We start from the raw sequence: 24,557 nt of genomic DNA, 5'->3' as shown, positions 1-24,557 counted from the left end.
TTCATAATATCCATCAGCCCCACTGCATAGTATTCATAGGCCAAATACATCATTGTGGCCACAAACTACCTAACGAAATGGGCAAAGGCGAGAGCAACACGAAAGAACGATGCTCGAACGACTGCCAAGTTCTTGTGGGGGCAGATAATCTCACGATTCGGCTGCCCCATCGAACTAGTCAGTGACCAGGGCACACACTTCATCAATGAAGTGATAATGCATCTCCTATCCACCTTCCTAATTATCCATCCAAAATCCTCTCCATACTACCCTCAAGCAAACGGCTAGGCCACCACCCACCAAATCTAAGGAAGGGGGTAGTGCTCGGCCACCACCCACCAATTCTCAAGAACTGCTGCTCATAGCAGCAAAAGCTCAGGCCCAACAGCCTAGGTTTCAATGGAAGCCTAAATAGTCGTAACCACCACCTAGGAGTCGACGCACGCATCCTCATGAGACCCAAAACTCTAAACCTAGGAAACCAAGGTGCAGTCTCACAGAATTCAACGCATGATCAAGCAAAGATGGGTCCCTAAAGCCCTCTTGCACGCGCAAGGCTACTATGAGGGAAATGCCTGGATATGGATCCCTAAAGCCCACACGGCCAAAGGCACCACTCATAGTTGCCCTTAAGCTTGATCACCCTAAGTCCCATAGAACCTCAAAACTATAAGCCGCATCGCTTTCCAAACCCTCATCCATCAAGCTCATCCATGCACATGCCCAAGAGAGTCGGACAAGCCTATCAGCCCAAACGACAAACATCATCACATGAGTCATCACTCACTAGAGCCAATCCGACTATCCTGATCCATTCGGAAGGCAGTAGTCCATCGGACATCGCTTCTACTTCCCCAGCCCTAATCCAAGAGGCCCAACCGCAATCTCAAAAACACCCGCAACCACAACTATTCATTGTCAAAGGCTCTAGTGCTATCAAACCCCAACCACCAGCACGTCTTAAACCCTCCTATGAGGGAAAATCATTTTTGACACTAGCCTCAGATCTAGCCAAAGATACGGGGGATGATGTGGTTGATTGCATTAGACGACTAGATGCCACTTTCAGAGAGCTAGCTCTGAGCTAGACCACTTGGACTTAGGCCTGTTGCCCGAACCCTTTGCAACCGAAGTTCATACGATGCCTTGTTCTTGGGAGATGTTTGAACTTGCCTTCGTAAAAGCAACTAACTCTGTTGCTGAACTGCTCAACAACGAGATCTCCAAAGAGCAAGCCCTCAAATAGCGCCTCATCATGTCATATGATCAACAAACCACTTCTGCCATCACTGACCAAGAAATTACAGAATTATCAAAACTTGCTGATACTAAATCCCCGTTCTTGAGGCATTGATACACTCTTAGGTTATAATGGGCAGTTGAAGGATGCCAAGTCAGGACAAATGCTGAGCAGCGTCACGCAATCAAAACAGTGGAGTACGACCCCACTTACGTTGCACCAACCTCGTATAAAGTGTTAACCACTCTTCGTGGCCGACCCATGGAAGAGCACATCAAAGGACACCCTTACCTCGATCGCCTATTCACTGAGGAAGAGTTACATATTGCTAGTCGCGTCACTTTCGATGACTTTCTAACAGATATTCTCTCTTACATCACACACGTGGGCATTCAACCTTTTGATCAAGACTACAAAGCTCAGTTAGAGTACAACCCCGATTTCTACACTTGGTTTCTACGCCGATAACTCCTAGACCCATTGTAGAATTCCCTTGACCTCCTAACCTTCAATCCTAGGAAGGATTCTTCTCGAGCTGGAAGGGGAGGGGGGTGAGGTGAATCAAATTAAAACCAAGGAAAATCAAGCAAAACGCATAAATACATAAACAATGAGCAAGGTAGGAAAAATGGACGAGAACTTTGAAATAAATGGCAAAAAGTTAAAGTATGAAGGGAAGATTCGACATTGGATTGGATTTTAATGCTTTCATTCAATAAACATATAGAGTCTTTCTTTTCCAGAAAATTATGACTTTTCTAGCAAATTATTATTTTGAAAGCACTAATGGAAACTTGGGATCATGAGAGGAACAAAAGATGTCATAGCAAGACTGCGCCCACTGACTTCCATTCACGGAGGAGGAAAGAACGCAATACCGCATCACCCTTGAAAACCGCGCCTACAACCAGCTCAAGTTCCGAACCATTCATAACATAGGGGATGTGGTGGCCAAGGAGGAAGCAGCTAAGAGATTCATCGAGCAGTGCAACCTCACCAAGTACCTTGAGAAATTTGCGCAAGAGCTTGACCACACGAAGTGTGTGGAGTTTCTCAGGACATACGACCCTGACCAGGAGTGCAGCACCATGACAATGGGAAGGGGAGAAAATGCTAAACAGGTGCAGGTTCACTTAAAGCCAACCTTGGTGGAAAAGGCGTTGGGATTGGAGTCGAAGATAGAGAAAAAGCGTATGAGGGATGTGTGTGCCATGGTGAAAATGAAAAGGAAGGATGTGCTAACTAATGAGGGGCATCAGCATCCAGGACATTCCTGATGCAAAAACCAGACTACAAGCGAAGCTAGTGCACGTGCTCTTCTCCAGCCAGCGCTACAACTTCTTAATGCATTAAATCAGTGTGCCTGTACTGGAGAATGTAGCAGCTCACACCTTGCATGAAGTCGACTGGAATGGATATGTACGTAAAACCATTGACCAGGCAGCTAAAGCACTAGCTTTAGGAAATACACCAGTAGGTGGGGAGTCCCCAGTTTCCAAGGCCACAGAAAGAAAGAAGACCTCATCCAAGGCCTCATTCATTGGCTATGGAAGAATTTTGACTACGCTCATCCAAGAGGCAATGAAGGAGACACAAGGTGCAGAAGAAGGAGAAGGAGAAATGCCTGATAGGTCACCCCCTCACCAGGACCAAGAGAGGTCTAGAGACAAGACTGAGAGTGATAAGGAAGGGCAGGAACAAGAAGAACAATCGGGCAAAAAGCAGGCCAAGAAACCCAAAAAAAAGATGGCACAAAAGAACAAGAAGCAGGATGAAGGCCGTAAGAAGGAGAAAGAGGATTTGGAGAGGGCAAAAAGAGAATCCCTCAAGGAGGCCGAGGAGACGGAGAAGAAGAAGAAACAGGAAGAAGAAAAGGCAAAGGAAGAAGTCAACAAGGTTAAAAAGGTGTCGAAATAGGAGGCTGAGGAGAGGAAAAGGAAAGAAAAGGAAGAAAAAGAGAAATTGGAGGAAGAGTGCAGGAAAACTAAAGAAAAAAGGTAAAGAAGAGCTATTGAGGAATAAGAGAAACTGAGAAGGAGGGAGGAGAAGGACTTGGCTGAAGCTACACGCCGGTCAATTGAGCAGCAGAGTAGGGCTGATGATCTGGGAGCCTTGAGGCTGTTGAGGGAAGAAGGGCTTGGTTCCAGCATGTAGGAATCAGAAATCACACCGCCCGATGTCCTTGTAGGCAACAGCAAGGCCCTTATCCACCCTATCTCTACACTCATGGTGCCTCCCACCAAACCAATCACCCTCACCCCTAGCATCCCCACCACCGTAGATGTCTCCAACTTTGTGGCATGGATGCAGCATTTTATTAATAAAGAAATGGCCCAGGGAAAGAGCATGGAGACCACGGCCATGGGGCAAAAGAGACCAGCCACAGATGCTGAGTCAAGACAGGACTAGAAATGTTAGAAAGTGGAGGCCTCGACCACTCCAATCTACACAACAGTGACGCCACCAGCCAATTACAGCGAGTACGTTGCCGAGCTGCTCTCCCAACTGGAGAAGGCTAAGGAGGAAAAGAAGATAGCTGTGGGCTGAGTTGGTGGCATAAAAGGAGTCGGTAGTTGCATTCCAGCTCGAAAAGACCCGCATAATAGCCATGCAGCAAAGAGAGATCTTTGATCTCAAATAGGAATTGAAGGCCAAGGAGGACATGGAGGAGAGCTATAAGCAGCGGTTGGAGGATGAAAATCAGGAATTGGTGCAGGTGCAGAGAGAGTATAAGCTCCTCCTAATGCAACATGGGGAATTGGAGGTAAAAACTGCCAACATCGAGCAAATGATGGAGGAATTGAATGCCAAAGAAGAAGAGAGAAAGCAGGAGATGGAGCAGCAGCAGAAGGAGATTGAGTCTATGACCGATCAGCTACACTTGGGAAAGAAAGAGCAAGAGAACATGAGCAGGGAACTAAAAGACCAAGAGCAGAAGCTCGTAACCCTAGTACAAAAGCAGGGAGAGAGCATGGAAGAGATGAACAAGAGAGCAGAGGAATGGGCAGTGCAGAACGAAAAAAGGGTGAAGACACTGGCACGGTGCCTCGCCTCTGGTAGAGAAAGAAAAGATCCTCATAGAGAGCAAAGAAGAAGCCGCCCAAACAGCCTTCAGTACCCAGCAAAAGGCCTTCATTAACACACTAATGGACACCTTCCGCCCAGAAAAAGGAGAGTCATTGGAGGTCGTATAGAAAAAGCTCAGTATCGCACGCAGAGCTTTGCACGCAACATTGCAAATGCCACCCCAACCTATGAAGGTTAGGCTGAGCCTAGAAGAGCAATGAAAGTACTTGCTATTAGCCAACCTAACCCCCCCAGGAAATTGACGCAATGGGCTTTGAAGAAGGAGCACAACAAGGAGATCAACAGGGGAAGGAGGCTGAGCTTGAATTCGATATGGGGAGATTTAGAGAAGAGGTGATCCCACAACCCCCGTTGCCACATTCCCAAGGGCAACAACAGGTTGATCCATCTGCGAAGAGACAAGCTGCACTCAGGGAAAGACGGAGAAAGTTAGTCGAAGAAACCACGAAGCAACTAAGGGCCAAGCCAGACGTGCAGCCATCCGCACCCCTCCCACCGTGCCCTAATGACATTCTCGTTGGATTCCACACAGAGCTGGTAATTTGGGAGGGGCAAGAAAGAGAAAAATACCTATTCACCTTCAACTTCCTCATGCCCAATAGTCTATGGAGGGTATTACCGCTCAAGGTGATAGAGGAGGTGATCGCAATTGGTAGCCGACTAGGACAAAAATGACTAGAGGAAAGGGAGAAGACCCCCACTCTTTGGGAAAATGAAGAAGCTGAGTTTTGGCAAAACAAAGTGTTTGAAGTACCACATACCGTACAGGGATATAACTGCCAACAGGAGGCGGGTGTGCGACATTAGCATGCTCTCCTGGATGGCTTTTTGCAACACCCTGCCCTACGAGAGTAACAACCCCACGTTCATGGCGTACCCTCATAGGGTAGGTGTGGATTTTGATGCCACCCTCCATGGGCATTATGATTTTCCTATCATCTACAACTCTCAGGTTGTCTCCTTCGAACATGCCCTCCTCTTCAACTCGAAAAGCTTGGATGACTCCATGATGCGTTTCTTCATGGATTCCTCTTCATGCGCCGATCCAGCTTTCGTAACTCCATGTAATTATCTTAGGTTACTTAAGTTATTACTTAAGTAGGACACGACTCCACAAGAACGTGGCCTGCCTCCCCTCTTCTTTGACCCTAACGCCATCGACAGCTGTGCCATGGTGCATCTGATGATGAGAGCTAGCCTCCTCCCCTCTTTTTGCCTAGCTCTCCTAGAAGACATGGACGATAGCCAGTTCATTAGAGATGCAATCATCATTTCCTCTCCACCACCTCCCTCCATGTTCGCATGAATCTGAAAGGATACATGCAAAGCTATCAATTTTTGAGCAAATCCATCCGACCCCCTTCTCCGCCTAATTCAGACGATGAGAATCAGGCACTGGCTGTCATTCTACTAGTGTAATACTTTTTTTTTTGGCATGAAAGGAAAAGCAAGAAGAACATTACACACGGAATGGACAAAACAACTCACTTGCAGAAGCACTTAGTACCACATAAAGCACGATCACTGCACCTAGGGGTCCTCAAGTTAGGCGTGCCCAGTGGCTTCAGTCTGCTTGCTCCGCTCCTAACCCCCTAGCCCTTTTTTGCTTCCCCACTTCACACTTAGGGCCCATCAAGGGCAAGACATACCTACGAAGGTAACACTTGCCTATGGTTAGACCTGTCACCCTAAGCTACTTGCACTGCACCTCCCTTTGCACGAATGGGGTCCTCAAGTCTGGGACATTACCCAGGCTAGCCTGTGGTTAGACCCAAGTCCCCATTCCACCAGCACGAGCACAATGCACTACACAATAAGGCAAACACCCCCCCTAGGTAGAGCACCGCACCTTTTCCTTTCAGGCATCACAAAGGTGACAAACCACCAACTTCGGAGGCCTCCGTCATCAACTTGCTATCCATTTGGCTTCTCCAACAAACATCATTACCAAGCTTCCACAAGCACTTGAGTTTACATGTGGCCCTACCCTCACATGACTACTTTGCCAACTGCATATTAAACCCCAACAACAGCCAAAACTGCCATCGGACTGGCACCTATCTCGGAGGGGGATAATGTTAACCCAAGTCAAGAAGGTGGAAAAATGAATGAAAAAGTGAAAAAATGATGGAAAAAGAGCAAAGACACGTAGGCGGCTTTTAAAGCTAAGCTGGGGCCAAAAGCGTAATTTCAAATGAAAGGCGCCTCAAAAAAACTCCAAAAACTCATGTAAAAGAGTGCCAGGCTCCCTCGTATGCCATTTCTAAAAGAATAGACAGGTATAGGTTGAGGCCACGAAGCAAGAAGAGAGAATTAGAAAAAGAGACCTTGCCACAATGGCCGGTCATGTAAAAAGGGATGGGCGCCCATGGGAATTTAGGGTTTTGTATATAAAGTTCAAAAAGTGAATGAGAGCTCATTCTTTGGTGTGTGGCTAACAAGAGTTCTCTTCTTCTTCTCTTCTTCTCTTCTCCTTGCTTGTGTGTACTCTTGGGAGAGGGAGTGTGAGAGTGTGAGAGAGTGAGTGTGTGGGAGTGAGGGATCAAGAGGGTGAAGCTCTTCACCATCTCCTCTTCTCTTCTTCTCTTCTCTTCTCTTCCCTTCTCTTCTCTTCTCTTCTCTTCTCTTCTCTTCTCTTCTCTTCTCTTGCGAGCGCGGCTATGGTGGATGGAGCTTGGAGATGGAGGAGGCTTGAGGATGTGTGAGCTAGCATCTAGGATCGTGGAGCTACCGGTGTGTGCGAGAGAGGAGGAAACTCATATTAGCATCAAGGTAAGCTCACTACACTCGTAGGATCGACGGCACGTTGGCTAGGTGAGAGATAGCCATTAGAGCTCGCTTGAAATGCTTGAAATAATAAGCGGTCCACGGGTCTTGGCAGTTGAGCGTGAGCTCCCTCCACACATTTATGTAGATTCCTCCATTCCACCATGGCATTTGAACCTTCTTCTTTGAGACAAAAATAATAAGACTTGGGGTTTTAGGACTTATATCCTCATTACCCCAATTCGAATAGAAATGTGGCTGGTTTTACTTGGAGAAAAAGAATTATCTGTAGCTGCAAAGGGATATTCTAAGATTTCACAAGATAGGGCACTAGATGCCTACTGGCACCATTTTCAATGCAAATATTTGAAGAAAATAGTTGCCTCTCCCCTTATGACCTTTGTTAGAATATTAGAGTAGCAGCATGGGAAATTGTGCACAAGAGAGCAGTGTCTAATCCTTTACATAATTGCCAATAAGTGTGGAAGTAAATGAAATGATGTTTACGCTAATAGGCAGCAGGCTCAAATGTGATGTTCTACAAGATGAGATAAGAGATGATGACAATGGTCTATGTGTTTATAACTAGCACATAGCCTTACAGTGGTCAATTGGATGGTGATACATAAGCACTTACAAAATCATGCTTAAGGTCCAAAACTTTTCAAATTTCTAAAAATAATCAGCAAAAGTAGTGATAAACAAATCTATTATTAGTGCTAAGAAGCACTCATTGCCAAGCATATGCAAAGCACTTGACATTAACCTAATTGTAACCGGCTTGAGGAGTCACCTTTGGTTGAAGACACTCTGAGTTTAGAGCTTTCAAGTTTGTAATAAAATCCAGAGAATATTAATCGGTGATTAGAATCACTGTTGATGAATTCAATGTGAGTAGAAAAACTCAAAAAACCAAGCTTTGAAGCTTTGGCTATGGCTGCCATAAAAAAGCATAGTTAGGGTTTTGCTTGGTATGACCAATAGAGAAGAAATTTTTGGGAGCCCTCTTGGGTGAGGATAGCCCACTTGGGGGGCTACAAATATCCTATGGTGGCCACCTTGATTATGTTGTCTACCGGTCATGCCAATGATCCAAACTCCATGCTATAAAATCTATGCCAGATTCACGAATTTCAGCAATACTAACCTCCTACTGCGAGCATAATGTCAAGCTTGGTCATGCCATGCTACTACACCCTGAGCAAATGAAGAGATCTCCAAAAGAAACCAAGGCCTGATATGCTCTCTTTTGCTCTCCCCACGTCTTCTAATAGAGGTAGATATGGCTAGTAGCTATGGAGGTGAAGAGGTATGATGATAAAGAAATGACACACTCATGTACACTTAGTGTGAGATGGAGTCAAAGAAAGCTTGTTGGATCAAAGATGGCTTTGATACCATGTTAGAATATCAAAGTAATAGCATGGGAAAGTGTGCACAAGAGGGAGAGGAGAGCTCAAAGTACAAGAACAAAATCTTGCTTAGTAAGTTGCTCACAAGTACAATTGAAATACTCTCACACACATTGAGAGTGAACCTTAGGGCTATTTAAATAGCCTCTAGATGGCTAGAGTTAGGGTAGCTGTTGAAGTAGATGGCCGACTAGCGTTGCCTTCTTTCTGATTTCTTTTCTCCTCATCCAAACAAGATTGGATGTGCTTTCCAAGGTTGGATTAGGGATATTTGTAAGAGTAGTTACAATGGTTGGAAAGACCTTTTTGACAGCTTTCAAAAGAATGGCAACAGCATCTTCTCCTCATGAATTGGAGCTTGAACTGAGGATAGATAAGACAACAAATATGGAAATCCTAAAATGGTTCTCACATTATTTTCATCTCCTCATCAATGTCCTAAACCCTTTGATCTTTTCAATACCACGATTAATGACAAGGAGTCCATATTTTATATCTACCCAAAAGACTTCATAAATCTTGATTATTTAGATAATCGATGTCCTATGTCGAGTTACAACAACTACATCTCTAGCTATACAATGTTTCTCAATATGGGAATCATAGTCTCCAAAGCTAGGCATCTACTATGACAAAGATTTAGCCAAAAAAAAAGGCTCCCCTTTGAACCAATAATGTTCATTCATAGGGGTAGTAATAGACCTTCAAATTGGGCACACAAGATCATTATTTTGCAAATTGACTCTTTTTTGTACACCAACAATGACTTGATAAGGGAAGCAACATCTTCCATTAAATTGACAATCAAATAATAATGGTTTTGAAAAAGCTAAAACTTGGAGATTAGTTACATTAGTTATAAAGAAATACTTCCCAAGACTAAGATTTGAAATCTTTGATTTGGGAACACTCCTTCATGGTGTGCATGAGAGGAACCCTACCAATGGTATGCATAAGAGGGACCTTGGAAATGGGGGTTCTATGTGATACCTATCCATTCCTAGGCCTCCCTTTACATGCAGGTCAAGGTGGGTAATTTTTGCTCTCTCTCTCTCTCTCTCTCTCTCTCTCTCTCTCTCTCTCTCTCTCTCTCTCTCTCTCTCTCTCTCTCTCTCTCTCTCTCTCTCTCTCTCTCTCTCTCTCTCTCTCTCTCTCTCTCTCTCTCTCTCTCTCTCTCTCTCTCTCTCTCTCTCTCTCTCTCTCTCTCTCTCTCTCTCTCTCTCTCTCTCTCTCTCTCTCATAAGTAATGTAATGTATCTCACACAATTGATCATAGTATTCTCTTGAGAAATTGGATTGATTGCCATGAGAAAAACTATCATATCATCCAATTTTAAATTTCAAAGTTTGGGAAGGACATATTCCTTATCCCTAGTATATATTGTTTGCTATGGAGGAAGAAATTTGGAACCCATTTAATCATGGTACTCTCATTATTTCATGAGTCAACTAGTTATCCAAGACAAAAGGAAATACCTCACATTTTATAGCCTTGCAAAGCAAGACTAAGTGGCAAATCCCCTCACTCCCATCCTTCCTCTTATGTGAAATGGCCTATGTGTAATCTCTTGAGACATTGCAATACTCCTGAACATTATAAGTAAGTTACCTCACTTTGCATTGTTCTCTAATCAACATTTACACTCAATAGTCACATCTTTAGACTTGAATAATTGTGTATAAGAAGGTCCGAAAGTTGTCAACAAAGCTACTTTAGTAAACTAAAACTTTTTCCATTTTTTTCTATTGAAAAGCCTTTCTCACTTTTCTATTAGCAAAACACATGTTTCTAATTGTGTATAAGAAGGTATGAAACCTACTTTACTAAATTAAAACTTTCACAGTTTAACATGTTGTGACACGGTATATACTTTATTCAACTAATTCTATCCATGCAACTTTCTTGACTTGACTTATTGCAATGCCACCTTACATAGGTCATTTCACTCGAACAATATTGCATCAATTTCTCTTTTCTCTCATTTATGTTATGTAGAATATACTACACATACAGAAAATGCACACGCACTATTAAATGTAATTTTTATATTATCTAAACTGTGGCACACTATTTTGATGCCATACCTCTCCCGCATGTGCAACATCATGATTCCACCACACAATCAATCCCATCTGCTCGAATGAGCATTGGAAGCTACCTCATATTATGAAACAACAAACATGCTTCGCATCTTCTTGAGGAGATACACTAATATAAATTGAGGTTCATGCTCAATAATACTCCATGGGATGGTCCTTGTCTCCTTCACGCATATCTTTCCTTGCATCTACATAGGATGCACCTCCCCCAAAAGAAGAAAACCGTTGTCTATCATCACACTTCTTTGAGATTTATCCTCATACATGATAATCTTATCTTTTCATACATCCTTGTATTCGGCCTATTTTTCTCCATATACACAGGCATATGCTATCACTCCCCACAACATTTCTCCAATTATGGTGGCAATTTGATCAAGTCACATCCAATTCTAAGTCTACTACAACTATTCACAATAAACTATGTCTACCATGACTTCATTAACTCAAGTACCACCCACATGGTGCAAAGGGGATAACAACGGAGGTGGTCCCTTGACACTTGCAACTCATCAACGCTTTTTAATTTTCAATAATAGTCTTTTTGGTTGGTTTTGTAGGTAACATGACCGGCTCTTCACCGTGTATTTGGTATTCGTTGTTTTAATGAATACTACCTTTGCAAAATCTTATATAATATGATATTTATCTTGCTACATGGCTCCGATTCATTTTTGACCAGTAATGCATGATGGTTCGTACTTATCTACATACAATCTTTATCAAATTGTACTCTCCAAATTTTTTTGCTACATGATGTGGTAACAACTCGTGCATGTTGCTTAATTCAAGAAGCTAACAATCTAACTTGTGAGTAGCTCATTGATATTGCGCGTGCGTGTGCACATGCACACATGCACATGCACGCATGCTTGCGCGTGCGCACACACACACACACACGCGTGCGCGGTAGTCTCTTTATCACTATGGTCTTCTAAAGACAAAAAATGGAGAGCAATGTAATTGGGTGTGCAATGGGAGACTTTCTTGTTTTCAGCTCAATCAATTTCCCCTATTAAATGAGTTACACATTCCATTCCCCCAAATAGGGCCTAGAAAATAGAGCCAAGAAAAAAAAGGGGTGGCTTTTCCCTCTTTCCTTCAGGGGTTGTCGCTATGATTCTTCATGACTCCACTTTGCTTGCCAATCTTCCTCATGATATCATAATATTGCAAGAGACTTAATAGCCCAAAAGGGAAATGATCAACACCCTCAAGCCAATCTCAACATCCAGCCAAATCCATTTACAACAAGGCCAACAAAAGGGTGAAGGTGGAGCATCAGAGGGGTGAAGGTGCTCAACATAAGACCTATTGAAAATCAATCAAGAACTAAGGCAACTAGAGGAGGAGACCAAGAAACTCCATCTCTATACAAGGGCTTGGTGGCTTGATGAAATTGTTCTCCATCATTAAAATTAAAAAGGAAAAAGACCTAGTTGCAAGTGTTATAGAAAAAGGTGTCTCCAAGGTAGCATTAGACATCCTAGATTATGAAATTGTAGTAAAGTGATACAATAGATGACTTGGACATGAGTAACTCTTTATAGAGCTCAAAGACCTCCTCATCCATTCACTTCTAATGGTTTGGAAGGAGGCCATGAGGTTTGAAGCCCTACTAGTGCAAATAAAAAGGGGGTAATTAGACTCATCCATAAGAGTGATGAGAAACCTAGCCCCTCTAATTGGGGACCTATTAATTGTCCCACATTAGTCTAGAAAATATATGCTAAGACATTGGGAAGGAGACTCTCCCCTCATTTAGATGAGTGGATAAGAAGAGAACAAAAACAATGTAACAAGTATAGATTTGTCCTAAACTCCACCACTACATTATCGGAAGGTCTCAAATATGAAAAATCCAAACATCACTTCCATTTCTTTTAAATCGATTTTGACAAGGTTTATGATAGACTTGAGCAACTACTTATTGCTAGTAGATCTACATATTATTTCAAAGATCGCGGAGGGGGGGGGGTGTGGGGGAGAAGAGTTGAACTAAATGGATAGTTAATTATCCACTAGCCCTCATCTTGAGGAGCCTACCCCTTTAAGAAAGCCTCACCTAAGGATGTCACATCATCCCCCTCTACTAAAATGAGGCAACCTAATGGGTTTGTTGAACAAGCAAGTAACGACAAATTTTTCCCCATTGGATTTGAGTCTGGGGGATAGTGGCTTATTACATGCTCCTAATGGAGGATCACTCCTTGAGTTTGGCTCCTTCTTTGCTTTTATCCATGAGCCAAGATGGTGCATTCCTTGCTGCAGCACAAGATCCTATTCTACATGCAAAAAAACTACATGCGACATAGGGCTCCATTGTGAAGAATCCTCTTTACAACATGAACAACTTTACAGGCCTTCAACATCTTTTGACAATAAGCACCATGGAAAACCTTCACAATGAGAATAACCAATACCACTAGGCTTCACAAAATGGATGAGAATGGAATACTTACCAATCGGGGTCTTTTTCAGAAAGGAATAGAAGAATGAAGGAAAGCTATCCTACCAGACAAGAAAGTGCCACTCCTCTTAGCACCACTAGACAATAAATTAGGTAGTGGGGGTTCTACTATAAGAATCAATAGTAGGATCCAAAGCCTATGTTTTGGCATCTCAAAAGATATATGGGTGGCCCTTCATTTGACTAACAATGAGGAGTTTGCAAAAGTATCTATGTATGCCCCTACAAATTTAAATGAAAGAAATGCTATGTGGCTCTCCTCAAATTTTTGTCTAGTTGTCTTTGTCATCTCAACAAAACTTCACCCTCCCATCATGTTGGCTTGACTCTATATGGTTCAGCTACTTCCTCCCATATGTAGAACCAAATGTAGACAGTGTTCAAGTTGTTTAAAAAAGGTATTTAGAAATGGGAAGATATATGGAACATAGAAACAAGGGATTGGATGGACACTGTACTACTCAAGAATAGATATAATCTCAACACCATGTGTAATGAGTGGGATACATATGAACTAGGGGTTAGACACCCAGTCACATTGACCAGGGTATATAAGGTGCAAGAGTCCCAGTTTAGAGAAACCAGTTATTATCAAGAACATACTCTTCACTTTCATCTCCAGCTTCCATGGCTTCCTCCTCCTTTCTTCCCACTTTTCTACCTTTCTCTCTCTTCTTCTAGTCTTTCCTTCTCTTCTTCTTTCTCTCTTTCTCTCTCTTCAGCTCATTCTCCTCTCTTCTCTTAGCTTCATTCATTACAAGTGGTATCAGAGCATCAAGCTTTAGTCCTTTTCTCCTTTCCTCTTTTTCCCTTTTCAAATCCCAAAAGCCTAGTTACTTAGGTTACAAGTACAAGTACAACAGGAAGGATCATAGTTAGTCTCGATTTTTTGGAGCAAGCAAGAGCTATGGCTAGAGACTCGGATATATCTAAAGGTAAAATGGCTAACTTAGCACGTCACTTCTTTTCATGTAAATTTTAGGGGTTCGAGGGCAAGTTGGAGATTCAAGAGTTTAGAGGAGGGAAATTTCACAATTACTTTTTGCTATAGACTTCTCTCGCTTCCCCAACAAGCTTTTTTCTCGAGCTCCCATGGTGGACTACCCCCAAATCCCTTCCTCCTGCTTCCACCAACCTTTAGCCCCAACATCCAGTTGCTCCACAAGCTTCCTGGAGTGATTCTTCACCCCTTGTGCCGCCTAGATTACAAGCCATGTGGATAGCAAGCAGTAGCCCGCAAAATGCGACACATTTTGCGCTGAGTTGCCTACTTCCTACTCCTCGGTCTCTACTCCTTCCCTACTAGTCCTAGTGCAAGGATCCTTGGGGCATGCAAAACTCCCCCCCTCCCCCTCTTGATAAACTTGATCTCCTCCTGCCCCTCTTGCTGGCCTTCTTCTTGGTGAAGCACCTTGTTGTACACTATTGGAGGATAGCCATTAAAGCTCAGCCCAAGCTCTCAACTCAGCCCACAACCTCGACAAGCTTAGTCCTCAAGAGATCCTTCAGCCCCTTTTGCCTCTTCTACCCGAATTGAAGACATGGAGCTCAACATGCAAAGAAATTTCGTGGATAGCCATGAAAGCTCTCCTTGAAGCTCTCCATCACTGAAGGATATGCTTGGTACAAGCCCAGAGCCCCCATCATCAGTGGAAGCATTCAAATGCCTGAAGTCTTCATCCATTGGAGTGCTCCAACCAATTGGGCTTGCTTAATGGAGCAATTGGCATCATGGTCGATCATGCTCCAACTATCTTCCCCAAACACTAAAGAGGTATATCAATCTAATCTTAATCTCTCATCTTAATGCACTTGCTGAGCTTGATTCCTCTTGTTGGAGAGATTAAGGTTGCAAAGGTTTTATTAGTTCACTCCTTCCTTGTATGCATTTGCTTATTGAAATTAATATTCCGATTGCTTTTCGATGAATCATGATTAACCTTAGCTCAATTGCATTTGCTAACATTAACCCCCTCTTACTCTTGTGTGCTTGGATTAATCCCAAGTGAGTAATAAGCCTTTGTAAATGGGTAAGTAGTAGCCAGTGAGTCATTGGACTGCCAAGGTAATCCCTACCCTAGCTCTTGTTCATCCTTGCTGCATCTCATGAAAAGATCCAATGTCTCCTTATCAATGCATCTCATGCTGATTACTTAATAAAAATGTCTGGGGCTGAGGAAAAAGGTTGATGCCAAGCGAGGTGGTAAGCTAAAAGAGAGGTGACCCTCCCTTAACACTTAAGACCGTGAAGGGGTGTACAACTCGGGCTGCAGCGGAAACTTTCCCCATCTCCTGGGGTGATCTAGAGCCTGATACTTGTATGTAGGTGTAGATACTCTCCTATGGTCACCACCACTCCTGATGAAATAATCCCCTTTCGACACCCTTTCAATGCTTATAATACCCATGTATGACACTTGAGGTGTACGCGGTCAGAAGTGATATATGGCATTAAGCTCTACTTATGCAGTTGATGACAGAGCAAATGGACATGTAAATATGCTTGGTATTGTGATCAATATTTATGATCTTAGTGAGGCCCCTCAGCCTATGAACCATTCATGTAGCACATTTTCATCAAAGGGCAGACAATGTTTTTAGTCACAGTGAATCAGGACAATCATAAATATTGAATTACAAAAAAAAATTAATACAGTTGTTGGGAGTGAAACCCATAGCTTATCTCAAAGAGGACTTCATACCCTCCAACTTGAATAAAAAATCTCCCCAATAGGAGCTACGGTCTGAAAGTTATGGCCATTTTTGTGCACCGAGGTCAATGTGGACAGGGTGCATACCACTCTAGGTTAGACACAGAAATCCAATTGTATAACATTTTGATCATTTGCTATCACAAAGATTAATAGCTTATCTCAAAGAAGGCTTCATCCCCTTTGATTTGAATTAAAAAATCCCATCGATCGGAGTTTCCCACCAAAAGTTACACCCCATTTACTGACAATAGGTCCTATGGACTGCATCCAGATGACTGGCCACCAAAAAGGAAAAAGTAAGGCCCATGGAGAATTACAGAGGGAGATTAGAGTCTCCAGGACCTCCATGAATGATGAACCTATATTATCACAAGATTACCATGGTGATATACATGGTCACCAACCACTACCAAATAATGTCCAAGTTTGATGAAGAAATAAAAAAAATGGCCCTCTCGAATAGGGCTTAGCAAACCCTGGAGCAGCTCACCACTCTTGTAGCTTAGCTAACTACAACTTCATCCCAAAAGAAGGCAAATGAATCCAAGCGCAACTCTTGATGCCCTCCACCACTAGAGTCACTGCATAGTCTACATGGCATTCTTGGATCTAAGGGTATTCTCCCTTCTACATATGAAGTTGGTGAACCCTCTAATGCTCTTGACGAGCCTCTATTGAACTCCCTCGTCAACCATGTAGCCAACCCTCCAGTGAGGCCCTCTCCCACCATTGGTCGAAGCTCCCCCACTTTTCCTCAAACTCCCAATGGAACTTATATGAATCAGCCCCATCATGGACAGTATGGTATTAATGGCCACCATAGCAATCCAGCATGGGATAAATGAACAACACGGTATGTATGGGCAACAAGGTATGTATGGACATCATGGGATGTATGGACAATAAGGGTTTTCGGGGTAGCAAGGCCCTCGTGATCTACGTGACAAGATTCTTCTCACTAAGTACAATGGGCAATCTCTCTCACCATCAGACTTGGAGGAATGGACATCTAAGTTAGAGTCCGACTTCATTGATCTACCACGGCACTGATGATGAAAAAATTATCGTTGCTTCTCTCCACTTGGAAGGATTTTCCCACACATGGTGGCACTATATCAATCGAGAGAATCATCAGTTCATTGATTCGAAGGACTTTAAAATGCATATGGTTCAAGTATTTGTATCCCCCGTGGAAAAAGAGTGGTTGGCAAGATGATGGTACACTCTTGACCAATGTAATCTCATTATGTGCAAGTACACAAATCGGTTTATGAACTTGACTATGTATGTGGAGAGCATTAGCGATGATGCTGAATTGCATAAGTATATCTATGGGTTGGAACCGAGCCTATAAGCAAATGTCATGGCTCAAAAGCCTACCACACTACTTGATGCAATTGAATTGGCTGAAGGATATGTAAGGAAGTACCGTAAGAATGAAAATTTTTTGCAAGGTTATGGACAGCCTCGTATCCCTTTAAGATTAGCCTCGTGTGGAGGTGGTTTTAGAGGCAATTCCATGCTAAATGACAACCCCAAAATACCCACTTATCGCCCCTTCCATATTGAAAGAAAATAAGGCACTTTTGGAACAATATTTGGCTCTAATGCTGAGAGTAAGTATACTGAAAATAGACAATCCATTGGATCATCCTCCAAATGGCTCCAGTGGCCAACGGTTCCTCTCATTGAATGTTGTGAAGGAATGGAAGGGAAAAGACCTGTGTTTTAAATGTGGGATAAGTACACTGCCGACCATGCCTCCAAGTGCCCTTACAAGACAGCCAAGGTCAAGGTTCACAGCATGTATGTCATGGAAGATTGGCACAATGATGAGGATGACTTACCTGTTGAGCATGTTGAGGATGTGGATCACGAATAGCTCTATGATCTAGAGGATCCTTTTGACCCAAGTGGTTGTCCATCCCAGGCACTTGATCTAACATCCCAACCTGACTACCACCTCCCTTTGCTCCATCTCCTTGGATGCTTGGATGGGTTCTTGATGCCCCAACACCCTGCACATTCAAGGAAGTATTCATGGGAGGCATGTGTTTATCCTTGTGGACAGTGGTAGTACTCACAGTTTTATCAATAAATCAATCATTGAGCAATTGAAATGCACCACTACATAATTACAACACCCCCTGAAGGTTCAAGTAGCAAATGGAGAGGAAGAAATCAACACACATGTATGTCCCATAGTCCCCTATGCTTGGCTGAAAATTACATGGCATTGGTTGATCTAATTGCCTTAGATATGGGCCCCATTGATGTTGACTTGTGTTGTGATTGGCTGAAACAATTAGAAAAAATTGCTATGGACTTCTCTTAGCTTTACATGGAGTTTATGAATGCATAGATAGCTCATCCTCTTAGAGGAAATTCAAGATAATGCTGATTTTTAGCTCATTCCAACAAAGAAACTCAAATGGGAATTTAAGAAATGCTCACAAATCGTTGTCTTGTAATTGAATAAGGAAAATTTAGGTCAGCCCTCTAAAGTATTGAATGGTTCAGCCTTGCAAGCGCCCTACTAAAGGAGTATAGTGATTTATTCCAGATGCTTACAACCCTTCCCCCTAAGAGGCAAGTGGACCACCCACTTGATATAGAGCCCCATTCCAAGCTAGTGAACAAGCCACCTTATAGACTCTCCAAGTATAAATGTGAAGAGGTTGCAAAGTAAGTCAAGGAGTTGCTAGAGATGGGTTTCATTGAATCAAGTTCTTCCCCTTATGCATTCATTGTCATGTTAGTCAAAAAGAAAGATCGCTCTTTCAACATGTGCATCAACTACAGTGACTTGAACAAAATCACAGTGAAGAATTGCTACCCCATCCCACAGATTGATGACTTGCTGAATGAGTTAAAAGGGGCATGCTTTCACTAAGATTGATCTGTACTCTACTACCATCAGATCCGTATGAGGGAGGGTGATGAGGTCAAAACGGCTTTCAGAAGTGATCGTGGGCTTTATCATTTTCTAGTGATGTCTTTTGGGTTGACTAATGCCCCTACCACGTTTCAGAGCCTCATGAATAAAATTCGTCAACCCTTCCTATTCAAGTTTGTGCTCATTTTCTTTGATGGCATCCTCATTTACAGCAAGTCACAAGAGGAGCACTTGGCACATGTCAAAAGGGTGTTTGATATATTTAGAGAGCATCAACTCTTTGCTAAGGAAAGTAAATGCTTCTTCATGTAAACATTTGTGGAGTACTTGGGATACATTGTTAGCAAAAATGGCATATAGGCTGACCTTAAGAAGGTGCAATGTGTTAAAGGCTGGCCCACTTCATCCCACACTACTTCATTACGTGGTTTCCTTGGTCTCTCTTCATTTTATAAATGCTTCATTAAGCATTATGCCACCATTGCAATACCTTTGACCGATCGATAAAAAGGGAATAATTCCATTGTTAGCAAAAATGGCATATAGGCTGACCTTAAGAAGGTGCAATGTGTTAAAGGATGGCCCACTCCATCCAACACTACTTCATTACATGGTTTCCTTAGTCTCTCTTCATTTTATAAATGCTTCATTAAGCATTATGCCACCGTTGCAGTACCTTTGACTGATCGATAAAAAGGGAATAATTCTTTTGGGATGCCATTACTGATCATAGCTTCAAACAGTTGAAGGAAATGCTTACTTCTACCCCCATCCTCGTTTGCCTTGATTTCTCCAAGATGTTTACCATTCAATGTGATACCAATGGCAGGGGTACTAGTGCGGTATTGCTACAAGATCATGGTATGATTACATTTGAGAGCCACAAGTTTGATGACAAGAAGATGCAAATAAATGTGTATGACTAGGAGATATTGGCCATCCTCCATGCTATCAAGAAATGGCACCACTATTTGTATGGCAGCCACTTTCAAGTAAAAAGTGACCATCGAGTCCTCCAGTACTTCTTGACTTAGTCTATTTTGACTCCTAAGAAAAGGCGATAGCAGCATTGCAAAACTATGATTTTGACTCCTAAGAAAAGGCGATAGCAGCATTGCAAAACTATGATTTTGACATTTCTCACACTTGGGGCAAAGGTAATATAGTGGCCAATTCACTCTCTAAGAAATGGGCATGGAGAGCATCCTTCATTTCAAAGTTGCATAGTGACTGGATTGAAGATCTTCAAGAAACTTATTTGTTGGATGATGGCTTCAACCACAACTTCTAGAAATTACACCATGGGGTAGTGGCTTAAAACTCCAAATATAAGCTCAAGCATGGCCTCATTTGGTCCCATGGCAAGATTGTCATCTCACACACCTCTCCTTTCACACAAAAGATCATGGAAGAGATACATTCTTGCCCCACTATTGGTCATTTGAGTGTTTTCAAAACATATGATATGATTACCAAGAGCTTTTATTGGAAAGGCTTATGGAGGGATGTTAAGGATTTTGTGACCAAATGTATTCCATGCCAATAGAACAAGGACAACACACTTAGGCCCACTGGCCTCTTGCAGCCCCTTCCTATTCCTGAAGGGAAATGGACTCATATCATAATGGACTTCATCATGGGCCTCCCCGTTACCAAGAAAGGATGGAATAGTATATACGTGGTAGTTGACCATCTCACCAAAACTGCCCATTTTATCCCTACTAAGACACATTACACTGTATCTTAGGTGGCCACTCTGTTTATGGAATATGTCTTCAAGTTGCATGGCTTACCACAAGTCATAGTGCATGATCAAGATGCTAAGATTATAATCAACTTTTGGCAAAAAGTTTTTACATCTACCAAGCTTGCTCCGTCCATTGTATACCACCCCCAAACAAATGGCCAGACTGAAAGAGAACACAAATGGCTTGAGACATACTTGTGGCACTTTTGCCATGATGTACAACTTAGTTGGGATACATGGCTCCACTTGGCTAAGTTTTTCTATAATAACTCCACCCACTCTAGCATTGGGCTTTGCCCTTTTGATGCATTGTACAGGTGGGTATAAGGTTCCCCTTCCTACAGTCTTATTCAATGATAAGATCAATCCTCAAAGCAAAGCCGAGTTGGATCACATGCAGGCCCTGCTTGAGCAATGTAAAGTAAATCTTCAAAAGACAAAAACTCATATGAAACTCTATGTTGATGAGAAAAGAAGACATTTGGAATTCCAAAAAGAGGACTTGGTCCTCTTAAAAGTGCCTAAGTCCTATTACTCCACTCTCAAAGAGGCTAGTAGTAATAAGCTGGCCCATTATTTCTATGGCCCCTACTAGATCCTTAAGAGAGTTGATGACTTGGCCTACCAATTAGAGCTTTCCCCTACCACAAAGATTCACAATGTGTTTCATGTTAGCGAGCTAAAGCCCTTCATTGGCACCTCAGTGGACTATGTGAAAGAACTTCCCCCCATAGACGAAGAAGGTATCATTCAGTATATTCCTGAGGCAATCATTAGGCAATGAGATAAGCACTTAAGATCTCGATCCATCAAGGAGTATCTCATCAAATGAAAAGGCCTACCCCTAGAAGAAGCCTCCTAGTGCCTAGCCACTATTGTCAATGAATTTCTTCACCTCCAAGATGCCCAATAGTTTGAAGACTAGCCAATTATGCCCCCGTCTGACCACCTCTTGCCTACACACTGCACACTGTTTTAGAAAAAAAATATACTTTCCCAAATCTCAAGAATGTGCATCCTACATGGGCTGAAAGTACTGTCATAAGCTCCGTTTTGACATGTGGCGCACCCCATTTGGAGTAGCCTATCAAAAGATATGACAATTTTACCTCAGCAGGCCTGTCATGGACAACATATTGTCTTAGTCTTTATCCATTCATTTTCATTGTAATGTGGGTCAGAGTAGTACTGTGCACCCCACTCAAGGAGAATTGGCTAAAAGGAAGGAATTGGAAGGGGAAAGACAAAATTGCCGATACAGATCCACAGCTAGATAAAGCACAACTACTTATGGAAGAGTTGAAAGTGACAATTGTTGCTGACACAAGGCTTCTTCCTTGTCTTGGGCCCTTCAAAGTTCGGAAGAAGGGGCTTATCTCTATTGAAGGACTCTAAAAGCTACAGGTTTGGGTGAAATATTAACGTGCTATGCTGTATATGAAAAATCCCAGGCTTGTGGTATATGAATAGGGGATTTTGAAGACTTTGTACCCCAGTGCCCATACTACTTTTCTTCTTTTCTAATATTAGTATATTTTAGTGCAACCCCCCCCCCCCCCCCCCACTAAAACCGAATGAAAACAAAAGCACCATCAATTGACTCACATTGACACACTCTCTCTTGGTGTCGTCATCGTTTTTGAAGGGCTAGTCCATATTTTCTCTTCAAGGTCTCTCTATGATCTTGCCCTTCGACTTGAAGGTCACTTTTCAAAATATGGCCTTCAAATTATGTGTGCAATAAATATTGCCTTTCAAGATCTAAACTTTGAGCAAGGAAGCTTTTTAATCAAAATCACTTATCAACAATAAAATTATAATTCATGTGTAAGACAAATTTTCCATTTAATTTATATTATATATATTCGATTTAATCAACTATATTATGAATCATTGATATAGCCTTTACTATCTAGCCTTGATGAACTATATAATCAAACATATTTTCAAGTATCTTTGGCAAGAAACTTCAAAGTAATATATGAGACAAATCTTTGTATTCTTACATGCTTTAACAACAATGCTAATATCATTTTATTTGAATGTTATGCAAAATAACAATTTTCAAATCTCAAGTCAATAAAGAAAAGAAATTAGAATAGTCCATACAAGTGATAGCATAGTGAGAGGACAACTATCTAACTTGTGGTATGGATATCAACATCCCGATGAGCTTTCAAGCTATCCCAAGTAGCGTAGATCACATCCCAATCTACCTCTCTTGGATCTCGTGTGTCATTGTAAGAAAGAAACATAAGCTTGTTAACATTCTCCAAGCTCAATCGATTGCAGTCATTTGACTTGACACGGTTCATCTTGAAGAATCCACTTTCACAATTGATTGTGCTTGCAAGAATGACTAAGCAAGCATGCCAAAGCTTCTTCATCTCACCAAAAGATTAATCCCATTCAATATCATGTGCACCAAACTGCCATGCCATATGCATACTCTTTCTAGGACATGAACTCTTCATATTGCAATTTGCACATATTCACATTCAGTATATCACCAAACTTTTCCAACAAAAATGGCCTAATCCATATAGCACCCATATTGAAAATATCATGTACATCCTCTAGATAGTCTCTAGGGCTAAAGATTTTGGTAGCCTCAAAAAGCTCCAAGTCACGAAATCGAGCATGCAATGAAGTTATGACACTACAAAGAAACTATCTTCCAACATCAATACAAGCATCCCATGTGCTAAGATCCCTAGTTGTATCTTTATTTCCCAAGATATTGATATGCAATGCATGCTTATCTATCAATCGTGCACCATTTTGAAACACCATGTAACCATCTTTCACTTGCCGAAAAAACTGAGTAATATGCTTAGCACCTCTGCCAAACTCACCTGCAAGAAAACGAGCATGAAGAATATCCATCGTAGTCACAACCTTCGTGCCAATTGTGGTAATATCCACATGATCAACTTTGAACTTTTTGTTCAAAACATTCAAATGATAAAGTACATCTGTCAATAAATGAAGGAAAATTTGAACTTTAAAAGAGGTAAAGGAGGTATACAAATCACATTTCTCTCACTTCCAAATTCGCAAGAGCCTTGGCATCAAAGTTACCATCCTCTTTGTTACTTGCCCACGTGATAACCAACGAATGTCATGCATTCTCAAAGTCTCATGGGTTGAAAGATGAAACTCTAAAGTAAGGTCCTTTACCTCTTCATGTCTCTTATAAGAGCTATTCACCCATTTGTAAGCCTTCTTTACTACCATTTCCACAACATAAAAAATAGGAAACCCTCCCAATGCATCTTTTACTGCCAAAGCATCTCTATGTGCAATGCAATGAATTCCAACCAAATGAGCTATATCTCTAGCAAAACGTGCAACCAATCCATTCTCCATGCCCATCATAACACTGCATCCGTCAGTGGCAAACCCCATTAATTTTGATTTTGATAAACCATACATGCATAAGAACTCTGAAAGTGCATCATATAAAGCAGCTGTAGCTCCATTACTTGTATGAAGCAACCTAATGAAACGATTGCATACATAACCAGTTTTTGTCAAATATGTTATACACACAATCATATGATGGTCATTAGAGACATCTGTACTTTCATCTACCATCAAGGAGAAGAAAGGACTCTCAATAATTTCACTTTTAACCATCTCATAAAAGTGTGTATAACATGCCTCCAAGAAAAGCAAAGAAGATGTGTATGAAAGGTAGGATGCATAACAATTCTCAATAAGAACTTTTGGCATTCCAAGGAATGCCAATTCCTCGACATTCTTTTGAAAATCACACAAAGGCTTATCCCTAATGGAAATGAAATACAAAACTTTCAAAAGCAATTTTACACGAGACACCTTTTTATCTACTGCATTAGAGTCCATCTTATCAAGATGCAAGCTCATAGGTACCATAGATTTCCTTTCTTTTCAGTCCATAGAAATGCAACCTTCTCATGCTCCTTCGATTTCTCACGAGTATGTAATGATGGCCTTTGAAGTACTGTACTTCCAACAGTAGCAAAAGTATTACTCATTCGAAATTGTATGCAATAGCTACAAAAAATCCTTTCTTTACCATAAGCATTGTGCAATGAATAACTCCATGGATGATATGGTTTCCAATGCTCTTTGTAAGAGCAT

At 41.9% G+C, this 24,557-nt stretch overlaps 1 protein-coding gene across 1 annotated transcript; it reads right to left on the bottom strand.

The window, feature by feature from the left end:
• Positions 1-23,102: 23,102 nt before the first annotated feature.
• LOC148009327 (uncharacterized) lies at positions 23,103-24,299 on the bottom strand. The gene is made up of 2 exons (XM_087673536.1): positions 23,514-24,299; positions 23,103-23,372 (listed from the first exon to the last, which is right to left on the bottom strand). Exons 1-2 carry the CDS (start codon positions 24,297-24,299, stop codon positions 23,103-23,105), a joined length of 1,056 nt encoding a protein of 351 aa, XP_087529662.1.
• Positions 24,300-24,557: the final 258 nt, after the last annotated feature.

Source organism: Lygodium microphyllum, unplaced genomic scaffold, assembly GCF_053477565.2.
Source record: "Lygodium microphyllum isolate KBCC unplaced genomic scaffold, Lygodium_microphyllum_v1.1.10 scaffold_31, whole genome shotgun sequence".
NCBI classification, from domain to species: domain Eukaryota; kingdom Viridiplantae; phylum Streptophyta; class Polypodiopsida; order Schizaeales; family Lygodiaceae; genus Lygodium; species Lygodium microphyllum.
Note: the sequence above shows the minus strand (reverse complement) of the source record. Positions and strands in the feature narration are given on the sequence as shown.

Coding starts and splice junctions, on each gene's coding strand:
- LOC148009327 (XM_087673536.1), bottom strand. CDS start 24,299: ATGGACTCTAATGCAGTAGATAAAAAGGTGTCTCGTGTAAAATTGCTT. Junction 23,373..23,513: donor GGCAAGTAACAAAGAGGATG/GTAACTTTGATG, acceptor TTGAACAAAAAG/TTCAAAGTTGATCATGTGGA.